The sequence below is a fragment of the Marmota marmota genome, unplaced genomic scaffold, assembly GCF_001458135.2.
Source record: "Marmota marmota marmota unplaced genomic scaffold, marMar, whole genome shotgun sequence".
NCBI lineage: Eukaryota > Metazoa > Chordata > Mammalia > Rodentia > Sciuridae > Marmota > Marmota marmota.
Genome location: NW_026000037.1, coordinates 46,844,154 through 46,855,573, shown reverse-complemented (window position 1 = coordinate 46,855,573; position 11,420 = coordinate 46,844,154). Strand labels below are relative to the sequence as shown.

Genomic DNA, 11,420 nt, shown 5'->3' with positions numbered 1-11,420 from the left:
AAAAAAAAAAAAAAAAAAAAAAAAAAAAAAAAAAAAAAAAAAAAAACTCTTGGCTGGGTTGAGGATGTAGCCCAGTGATAACCACTTGCCTAGCATGCTTGAAGCCCTGGGTTCAATCCCTAGCATTCCAACAAAAACAAAAACAAAACAAAGAAATCCTCTTGACTGATTAAATTCACCTGATAAGGAAACTGGAAGTGCTTCCTAGCCCTCGAAGGCCATACATGAGGCTTTGGAAGACAGGCTGAACGAAACTATTCTGTATTTTTTTTTTTTTTTAAACTGAGACCTGTGGGACAGTGGTCAGAAGATGAATCCTGCCAAGGACCTCAGTGCATGGAGTCTCTGATGAGAAACACAGCCCAAGTCAACGCTGTAGGCTGGTAAGACCCTGAAGCAGAGAACCCAGCCATGCTGTGCCTAGACTTTGGACTTACAGAGACTGAGATAATAAATGTGTGTTGTTGAAATAAAGAAGATTAGAGGGAAGTCTGCAGTCTCACATGTCTCCTTGGCCAGCAACCCACTGGCAGAATCTTGAGGGAGAAGACACTGAAATTCAGGACTGATCATCAAGAGAAAGAAAAGCCCTCAAAGTCAGTCCTTGGGATTATTATTCCAGGAAGAAAAAAATCATCTTGAACACTAAAGGTTGGCGATCCCCTTCTGAACTAAGGATGTGGTGCTTCTCTGGCTAGCATTAACCTCACAGTCACTGTGGCCATCTTTCACAGGTGTCACACTGTGTCACCACTCCAGACAGCTCTGTGCAGCAGTTCTGTTTTTCCTGGTGGATGAATCACTTCAAATAACCCAGGATACGGAGCTCTCCCTAGACCCCATGAATCAGAGTGTCTAGGGGCCAGTGCTCTTGAAGCTGACATCATCAGCCTCAAGGGTGATTGCTTTACCTCACTTAATAGTCGCCTCTCTCCTAAATGGCAGGTGATATTTACTTCATTTGACAGAGACACCTGTCCCAAGGTGCTCAACTAGGCAATGAAAGGGAGGGGGATTCCGACTTTCTGGCCATGAGTAAAGTCCTGTTCTCCACTTGGCTACTCTGCTGACAGTGTGGAATTTGATGGAAACTTTTCTTTTGCCAAAGGACAATTTAAAAGTATGGTGAAGAACTCCGTAAAGAGGAAGTGGCAATATTGCAGTCTGCACACTTTTGGCACTATGCATAGTCCACACCATCTGGAGTCCTGTACTTTCTCTGCAACCCAGGCTGTGCCTGCTCCTCCTTCAATCCCAGATGAGCAATGGGAAGCCAGGCCGATGGCCACAGCCCTGGAGGGGGCCATGGGACTCTCAAGGGCAGGACTGCACTCCCACCAGGAAAATCTCTGAGGCTTCTCTTAAGTGTGAGTTAGCTAATAATCTCTCCACACCACCATCTGGCTTGTTAGGAAGTAATTTAGAAGCATTTGGAAACAAATCTGTGCAAGAGAAATGGAAATCACACACCATGTATACACACAGAACTCAGCCTGGAAATGCACATTCAACACCCCAGCTATATTCACTAAAAAATAATTCATAATCTAAAGTTTTAGATTTCTAATGCCCATTTGGTCAAATGGAAAATTTGCAACCAGCATTATCTTCATTCATCAGAATTTCACTCTTCATTAAAATGTACTCTTTCTTGTGGCATTTCCCCATTGTAGTTAAACACACACCCCAGATCAATAGAAACTGACTTATTAGTTCTGTTTAGTATTTTAGGTAGGTGCATGGAACCTGAGTTCTACCCTCATTTTACAAGGCAGGGCAGGCCCCAGCCCTTCCTAATGAGCCACCTTTGATTCACCTGAAAATGAGGTGGACGTGCCTGCCCGGCTCATTCTGCACAAGTCCCAGGAAGATCAGGTGGTCAGGACAAGTGAAGACCTGGCAGACCAGATGCCTTATTTAGGTATTTCCATCTGACATTCCTCAGATGCATGATAACTGCTACTCTAATTGAAAATGATTCAAATTTTATATGCTTCTAGCGAAGTTTTACTACCATTTGGAAAGTTTAAAAGCTTTAAACTTCAAATGCCTCGTGATAAAATAAAAATAGGACTACATGCATCACAAGTCATCCTTAAGACAATTAGGCCACAATGGGGGCTAAAACATCAAGCGAGTTGCCCCAGACTACATGCAGTAGAAGCCTAATTACCTGTTTCTCCCCACAACGTGTCGGTGCCATTGACTTCTATTTCATGTTCCTCTTCCATTCCCAGCAAGCACTGGACCACCTGTCAGAAGTGGCAAGGTGACTTAATGAGTTCTCATGGCAATAGGTGCTTATTATATCCCACATATCAAAGAAGAGAATGTTGTTTTTTAACCATTATTATCTCATGCTGCACGAGGAGAGAAAATATAATGAAAACTGTTTTCAAGCATAATTCATATGCTATTCACACTTTCACTTGGAGAAGAATTAAAAAAAAATCTCAGTGAATTTCATCAACATTGTTCAGAATTACTAGGTACTCAGAATTCTAATGAATTCCAACATGACCCAAATATGCCAGCCTAATCAACAAAGGACACGGCAGATCACATAAAGTGCAGTTTCTGCATAAATCACCAGAAAATGGTGAATCCATTTTTTTTTAAAGGAAGGAAGGAAAACTAGACAAGATATATATATATATATATTACACACACACACACATACATTACATATATTTTTTTTTTCTCAACAACAACAAAAATTTTTCAAGTATTGTCCAAATGATTTCTCTACTTGGCAGCATTATTCTTTTCCCTTTGGGGCATTTTCAGGTCAAAGAATAGGTCAGGTCACAATATGGAATGGAGGCAGGAGAGCTGGATCTCAGGGAGCTGGATACATCCATGCCCTGGATCAGGGCCAACATTCACCCTGAGCAACAGAAAACAAGTCAAAGCTATCTTCCAGCCTCCTAATTCATACGTTCTTACTAGGCCGAGTAACAACCAAATCCCAGGAACTAGCAAATGTTCCCTTACATGGCAAAATTGCAGATGTGATAACCAATCTTGAAATGGGCTGATGATCCTGAATTATCAGACTATATGGTGTACCTGCTATCATATCTGATGTGACCACAACAGTCCTCAGAAGAAGATGACAGACAGAATCCAAGTCAGAGGAAGGAGCAGAAGGACAACAGAGCTACAGTTAAAGTGACATATTCTAAGGGTGGAGTACAGGGCTGTGAGATAAGGAACAAAGGTGGCTTCAAGAATCTAGGATAGCCAGGAAACAGACTGGCCTTCAGAAGGAATGGTGGCCTGCTCACACCTTAACTTTAGAACTTTGGCCTCCAGAATTCTAAGAGTAAGCATGTATTGATTTTAGCCACCAAATTGGTGACCACTGTCATGACAGCATTAGGAAACTGTTACACTTTAAGTCTTTGGTGAATAAATCCTGCTTCTTTCCATGGTATGGTTACTGTTGTGCTCATATTTGCTCATATTCTTCCCAGCCTGCTTAAAAATGAGGGGTGAACATAAGTTGAGACGAGAGCCAAATCTACATTTGGTATTCCCGGGACCCCAAATGCTGATTTTTCACATTTTAGACACACTCAGGTTTAGGGAACCGTTTAGAAAGGAAAAATACCTACATTTTCAGATATGTGCATTTAACACTCTGTCTGTGTATTTATGCATGTGTTTTCAATGCCCCAAATTAGACAGCCAGCAGTACAAGCTTGTGTGTGTGTGTGTGTGTGTGTGTGTGTGTGTGTGTGTGTGTGTGTGTGTCTGCCCTTGTGTTTAAGTGCCAAATGTCAGTCAGCCAGCTTGGCACTCGAATTTACTTTAAGCCATTTTGGGGAAAGAATTTTACCAATTACTGGCACCTCTAATTGCCTGAAGATAATACAGAGTGAGAAAAACAAGGAAGAGCGTGAGTAAAATGTTTATTAAATTCAAAGACTGAGCTAAGACACAGATCAGGAGATGACAATTAAGTCTTCAAAATGAGGAATACTGTATCTACCAGAAATAAGTGCTCGACTTAGCAGCTGTGAAGCTCTCCTTCAGTGGAGGAGCTTGAATGACAAGCATTCTTATTTATGTGCTTCCAAAGCATTAAAGTTCTATTTTTGAAAATCCCTCAAATACTCAAGAATGATTTTAGAACTAGGATTCCATGGGATTATTTTTAAAAGATTACAAAGATAAAAGAATGAATTAAAGGGAAAAAAAATGTAAAACGGCAGGGCAAAGGGTAAAAGTAGAACGGGGAAGAAAGAAACAGGAGGAAGAGCGGAGATCACTGAGAGAGGCCTTGCACGGGAAGAACCAACCCAGCTGTCCCAGTCACAGCTGATGGGACTGAGGAAGGATGTGATCCAAGAGAAGCCCTTACAAATGGTCAAAGCCAATGGCTACTTCTCAAAATTCTCTTTTTTCTCTTTCCTTCAATGTGTCACAGGCTCACAATGTGAACGGTACCCATTAGCCAAAGCAACTGACCCACTGGGCTCTATGACGTCCCACTTCCCAGGAAGGAAGCATAGCCTCACTCACCGCACTGTGGCCCATGCTGGCAGCTGCTGTCAGTGCCTGCTGCAGGGCTTGGCTCTTCCTCAGGGCGGGCTGGGAAGGACCTGCTGACCACTCACAGGTCAGCAGATACCGGAGAATGTCACCGTGGCCTCGCAGCGCGCTGTGGACGAGTGCACACTGGCCTTTCTTATCCAAGTGGTCCACCTGGGGGGCAGGAGTTGGGGAAGGGCACAGATGAGCATCCCCTTTCCTCTGAGAACCCACATCCACCAGAGGCTGTGTGCAGGCTCCAGTAAACTCCAAACAGACACAGGTTCACATTCTAACACGTCTTTCTGGACAGCACTGAACCTTTGTCTGATTTCCTGCATGGTAATGAAAGCAAAGATCTGGGCCTCGGATTCCCCTTGAAGGACTAGCGATCACAAGATCCCCTCCTTGTCTAAACATTCCCCTGGTACACTGCACAGAGCTCCAAGTTCTCTTGGTTACACATAGAAGGACACAGACCAAAACCTCAGACAAAACCCCGGGCTTCCCAACTGGGTGCCCAGGTGGGCTCTCTCAGGCTGGCACAGGGAGCTGCAATTTGTGGGGGAGAACAGGTCTTTGGTCACTGAACCAGAGGAGCCAGAGAAAGGGAGGGATCTTGCCACTGCAGCTCTGAAGGAGGAAGGCCAAAGGGAGTCTGTGCAGGCTGGAAACTCTGGACAGGCTGGCATGTAAAAGGGGTAGTGGGGTGGTGCATAAAGTCAGAGGAGGCCACTGGCCAGAAAGGGCGAGAGTGTGTGAGCAGTGCGCATCTACGGAGGCCCAGAGGAGGCAGCAGTCCACTGCCCTTCTGTACCCAGGGAGTCTGGGGGCTGAGGAGGAGCCAGGGCCCAGTCTCATCATGCTTGCAAACTCTGAGGAGTGCTGCACATGCACTCAGAGGCTCTGCAAGAGCCACCAACATGTCCACTGGCTTCCATCTGCCAGCCTTTGAGTAAAGCTAAGGGATATCTGAATCCTGGAATGAAGGTGCAGACCACACAGCCGTGAGGCACCCATAGCAAAGCCTCCAGAGACATACCCCTTCTTCTAGGAGCTAAAATTTAGATGATCCAAATGTGTGTGTGTGTGTGTGTGTGTGTTGCTGGGGATTGAACTTGGGGCCTTACGCATGCTAGGCAAGCACACTACCTCTGAGCCAATTCTCCAGCCCCCAAGTGTCGGATTTTTGAGAGAGAGAGGAAAAAAAAAGCTTCCATAGTTATTATAAACCTAATATTTTGAGGGTATTTTGGTACTGATGTTGAACTTTAAATATCCTAATTAAATAAAAATGCAAAAGCAATCATCAGTGGTTTATCTGTTATTATTCAAAAGATACATCTGCTAATGAAATGTTTATAATAAAGCTAGAGGGAGTTTACTGGGAACTCCATGTACTTTTCATTTAATCTATCAACACTGATAGTTTTAAAGGAACTTGGCTAATAATATGATTTTTTCATATTACTGACAACAGGCTGATTTAGTGCTCACATAGCAGCACTGTGGGAGATGCTACTGTGACTCCCATTTGACAGATGGGAAGCCTGGGACACATGGGTTCAGTAACCTGCCCAGCATCCTAGTGGGCAAATAGAGAGATGGTGACTCCCGGCAGCTCAAGCACGTGGCTTCTAAGATCTACAGAACTCTTGATATTGTTTTAAAAAGACACAAAATAAAATGGGATAAGATTAAAATCTTTGCAGGCCACTATGGTGCCATGTTAAATGCTACCAAGTTCTAGGTAAACACTGCAGGATTCATAAAGGATGGCCCTACTCACATGGCTGGTGGTCAGGATTCTCCCTGAGACCTCCCTTTGGGGCAGCATTAAGCAGAGAAACAACTCAGAAGCCAGCACATGGCCCAACTCTCTCCCAAGGCTGCTCTACACCATGCAACATTATAAACTGGCAACACCTGTAGTCCAGCCCCTCCATTTATGCTGAGGATTCTACATTCATTGAGATTGGACTATACACAAACAAAGGGAGACTGGCCTAGTTAGTAACAGTTCAAACCACAATATGCAGATATTTCCCACCCACCCCATGCCCTGGCTGTCCCAGAGCAGGGAAGGCTGCTGCTTACCCGTGCCCCCTTCTTGGTCAGCAGACACACCAGCTTCATGTGGCCAGCAGCTGCTGCGTAGCAGAGTGCAGTCATGCCGTTCTCTGACATCCCGTCCAGGCAGGCCCCAAATTCCAGGAGCAGAGTAACAACTTCCTCGTGGCCCAGGTGAGACTGGACGCACAGGATGGGGGCATTATTTAACACTTCTGTCCTGTAGTTCACGTTGGCCCCTCCCAAAATCAGGAGCCGGCTCACCTGTTGGATGGTGTCCCCCAATAAGATTAATTCTCACATACAAGTTAATCTCAATGACATTTCATCATAATCTAGTGGACCTCAAACTTGAGTAAGCAAAGTATCAGCCAGGAGGACATGTGAATAACACATATTCTCACTGGTGGGAATGAAACCAATGTAGACACAGTGGGAAACTGTCTCACGGTTCCTCAAAAAGATTGAAAATAGAACTACTGTATGATCCAGCAATCCCACTTTTGAGTATACACCCCAAACAACCACATGCAGGATCTCAAAGAAAGATTTACCATCCATGTTTACTTCGGCATCATTTAGAGTCAGAGAGGTAGAAGCAACCCCACTGCCCACCAATAGATGAACAGATAAAGAAAACGCAATATGTGCATAAAATGGAATGTTATTCAGTCTTAAAAAGAAAATCCTGACATGTGCTTTAAAGATGTTAGAACTTAAACAAGGCAGATGAAAGTTACTACTTATGAGGTCCCTATAGTAGTCAAATGCAGCAATAGGAAGTGGAAGAGGGGTTAATGGATACAGAGTTTTACAAGATGAAAAGCTCCAGAGATCTATTTTTTTAATTAAAAAAATATTTTTGAAGTTATAGATGGACAGTCTGCCTTTATGTTATTTTTTTAAAAATATGGTGCTAAGGATTGAACCCAGTGCCTTACATGTGCTAGGCAAGCACTCTGCCACTGAGCTGCAGCCCCAGCCCCCTCCAGAGATTTTTTATTGTACAACAATGTGAATATATTGTACACTTAAAAATGGCTAAGTTGGTAAATTTCTATCATGTGTGTTTATCATAAGTGAAAATAAAAATTAAAAAACATGAAGTCTCAGACCCCCCAACCCCTGTCCTCTGGATTTCCAATTCAGGAGGTCTCGGTGGCACATTTTTGATGAGTTCCCAGGTGATGTTAATACTGTTGGTTTGGGGACCACACTAAAAAAAAAAAACAATGTTTAATTTAAATAAAAATATTATTTCATCTCCAGAAAACTGAAATTTCTGTTAACAGTGAAATAAAGCCCAAAGAAAATACACTCCCCTTTCTTTAAAGGATGTGTTTCTAGAAGAAAATACTAATGTACAGATGTGTTCACATGCCCTTGGGATTGTCAGCAGTGTGATATGGCTGAAGTCACCTGTTGCTTCTACTAACAACAGATGTGCCACCGCCCACTAAACTCAACAAATCTCATTGAACACAGGCAAATTTCAGCTATACTAATGTCTCCTTCACATCTCTAGATCTCCGTCGGGTGGGGTTGGGGTGGGAAGTGGCTCCTTCAGTGCCTATTCAGATGCCTGGTACGTTTCCTTGAACACTTTCCTTCAGGGGACCTGCATCCATCACTCTCTCTGCCAAACCCTGGCAGGTCCTCGGGGCTGTCCGTTAGCTGTGAGAACCACAGAGACCATGTCATGTATTTGACTAGAGACACGTGGAGATCATTAAAAGACACAGGAAAATGACAGGCATCTAGAATTCAGTGTATTCGGGTGATCCCTGTCCACTGGAGTAGCTGACAGATGGTCACGCTGTTAGGTATGCTCTCGGGTGGTGAGGCCACAGCACACCATGGCAACCCGACAGGTAAGAAGAGCCCCAAATCTGAAGATGTCTTACTTGCTGTCGAAGCTCGACCCTCACATGCAGACTTCTAACTTCCTCTCACTTCCCTTACTGGGAAAGTCTGGTCCTGAAGCGTGTGCCATAACAAGGCCAAGCAGGTCCTATTCTCAGGGCTTCTGCCCTCCTTCCTCTGACTGGAAGGTTCGTTCTATAGACATGGTGCCCAAGGATCACTTCCTGTGGGTCTCTGCTCCACACCAGGACCCCAGAGAGCAGTCCCCAGCCTGTTGAGAATATTTTCACCACTGCCCCCATGCACGCCTCCAGGCCCTCTCTATCCCTCGGTACACGGTTCTCTGGCTTAGCCTACTCACTGCACCACATGCTGGTCACAAGTGCACAGAAAAGAAGATAGGAACTCAAGCCCCTCTGAAGACAGAGATGGCCCAGGAGTCAGGTCCTTCACTTCACTGGGACCATTAATAACACACAGGGAAGGAGAGGCCACATACATAATGAGGAGGCCCTGCGGAGCCAGCCGGCTACCTGGCAACCCCCCACCCCCACCCCATCAGACGTACCACCAACTAGTTGGACCTGATCAGCACCCAACCCAGGCTCCACTCTCCTGCAATCAACCATAACTTATGGACAGGAAGGCAGAAAACAGGGATATCAGAAAAGTGTTCCTGCCCTAACACACATTTAATGTGACACTCAGGCAAACGATTTCATTCATTCCTGCTACAAATCTATACAGGTTCACTCTTAAAAACACCACCAGACTCAAGCACAATTCAAAAGTATTTTAAAATTTCAAGTGCCAGGTAAAAGTAAAGTCTTTAAAAGTGATTTCCCTTTCAATGACTATTATTGGAATGGAAAAAAAAAGGAATACTTGGGGATTTTATCAAGGCCTAGGAAACCAGTTCAGAGCAAGAGGCAAATAGAAGATGTACATACATAGAAATAAGTGACTTAAGGACAACCACGGACAGACAGGAGTCATTTGTGAATTCCCTGGATGACTATGCCAGCTCGTTATCCTGTCCTCTACCCATCAACCCCATCCCTTCCTGGCACCTGTGGGCCTATGAGGAAAAAAAATGATGGATTGAATGGTCTGAATTCTCACCCCTATGCTTCAGCTTGCTGTGTGACTTATTAAATGACTCATCCTCTCTGTGCTTCAGCTCCCACCCCTTTCTACCTAACAGGTTCTCTTTGTTAAAAGTGTTGGAAGGTATACTTTCAATACTCAGGTCCTGGAAGGTATACACTTAGGGGTGGAGCTTTCCTGAAGAGGTCCCTCATCAATGCATCCCCCTTTGTTGGAGCAATGCTGTGGGTCTTTTTACGGCTTAATCTCCTACAAGTTTGTTGATCTTAAACCCACGGCTCTTAACACTGCTGTACATGGAAACCATCTGGGAGCTTGAAAGTTTCCAACACCTGTGCCCCACCTGAGAGATTCTGACTTAACTGTGGTGAAGGTTCTGCCACCCAGAGCTCCCAAGTGATTTGAGTTGGCAGTCAGGGCTGTAAACACACAAGTGATAAAGGCCCCTGCAGACATGGTATGGGATTGCATCAGTCCCTGCCAGCTGAGTGACCTGGAGAATGCTACCAACTGCCCTAAATTGCAGTTTCTTCAACCGAAACATGGAGCTTAGTTTCCTATTCAGGAGGGTAAGACAGAAGGATTGCAAGTTTGAGGCCAATCTGGGCAACACAGTGAGATCCTGTCTCAAAACAACAAACCGTTTCACTTCACTGAACAGTTGTAAAGATTAAAAATGTGCAGAAAAAAGTATGTATATATGTGTGTGTGTATACATATACATGTGTGCATAAAGTATTTAGCAGCACTCAGATCCCCCAAGCACTAAAAGAATACCAATTGTTATTGTTACAATCACCCTTTTGTACAGTCTTCAGAAGGGACAAGAACACAGGTACCTGGTGACCTGGAGGTCTGGTCTCCCACTCACATGGCCTTGTTGCACCCAGGCTATTCCTAGCAGGGACCTGCATGCAGGAGTGGGGGGTAGATGTGCCTCGCAGGGAATCATGGGGCCTTAGCTCCTGTTCACAATATCCAAAGGCAATCAGAAGATCCTGATGCTGCAGCAGCAGTCACAGTGTCCAGAGCCAAGGTGAAGTACCAATAGAAGTAACATTTAAGAAATGCCATGAATTTCCCCAAGAGCATTAACAGTGATATTTCTGATCATGTTACAAGACAGACTTTTTTGTCATCTCCATTTTATAGATGAGGAAACTAAGGCTCAGAGCAGGTGAGGCTAAGGTTAGCTCAGAGCACAAAGCTAACCTCTGATATGAGCATGGCAGCAAAGCAGCAGCTCTGAGTGAGATGGTGCTAAGGGAGGTAACAACATGAAATATGTCATGGATTTTTTTTTTCCAACTGCATGGAGATGTCCACTCACTGTCACAGTGCTCTTCTTGGCTGACAACTGGAAGTGGCAATATTATCTAAAAGCATGGGTATTGGGGATAGGTAAAGAGACATGACCACAAGGAAGAGGAGAGGCACTGGCCAGTTTGGCTATGAAGTGGGAATTGCCGTGTCTTTACTAAGTATACTGGCAGCTCACATAGGCACAACAACTTTAAAATGTGCGTGGCTCGCCTACAAGGTAGGCGGACCTGCTACCGACCGGCAGAGCAGGCCCAGCGGCCTGCCGGCGTGGTAGGCACATTGCCCCAATTGGAGGAGGGGCAGAGCCGCCGCCCGCGCCTGCGAGGGAGACTTTGCAACTATACAAGACCAATATAAATATATAGGGGGAAAATTCAATAGCACAACAGTTTCACCAAGTAGAAAGGAACGCGAACAGTATGAAGAGACAAGGAAAGAAAGGACCACAAGCAATGCAGGTCAACTCAACGTTAGAAGAGGTAATAGCTGCAGCAAATGGAATGTCAGATAAAGAATTCAGG

The 11,420-nt window shown here is 44.6% G+C and overlaps 1 protein-coding gene across 26 annotated transcripts in view; it reads right to left on the bottom strand.

The window, feature by feature from the left end:
- Positions 1-11,420, bottom strand: part of Tanc1 (tetratricopeptide repeat, ankyrin repeat and coiled-coil containing 1) — a 231,962-nt gene that overhangs the window by 25,096 nt on the left and 195,446 nt on the right. For 21 of the 26 annotated variants that reach the window (XM_048812307.1, XM_048812308.1, XM_048812310.1 and 18 more), the window contains 4 exons: positions 7,730-7,822; positions 6,634-6,870; positions 4,528-4,710; positions 2,174-2,252 (listed from right to left, as the gene is read on the bottom strand). In XM_048812307.1, coding sequence (XP_048668264.1) covers positions 2,174-2,252; positions 4,528-4,710; positions 6,634-6,870; positions 7,730-7,822 — 592 coding nt within the window. The remainder of the gene's footprint in view (positions 1-2,173; positions 2,253-4,527; positions 4,711-6,633; positions 6,871-7,729; positions 7,823-11,420) is intronic. The other 5 variants (XM_048812313.1, XM_048812316.1, XM_048812317.1 and 2 more) reach the window with 1 other exon arrangement.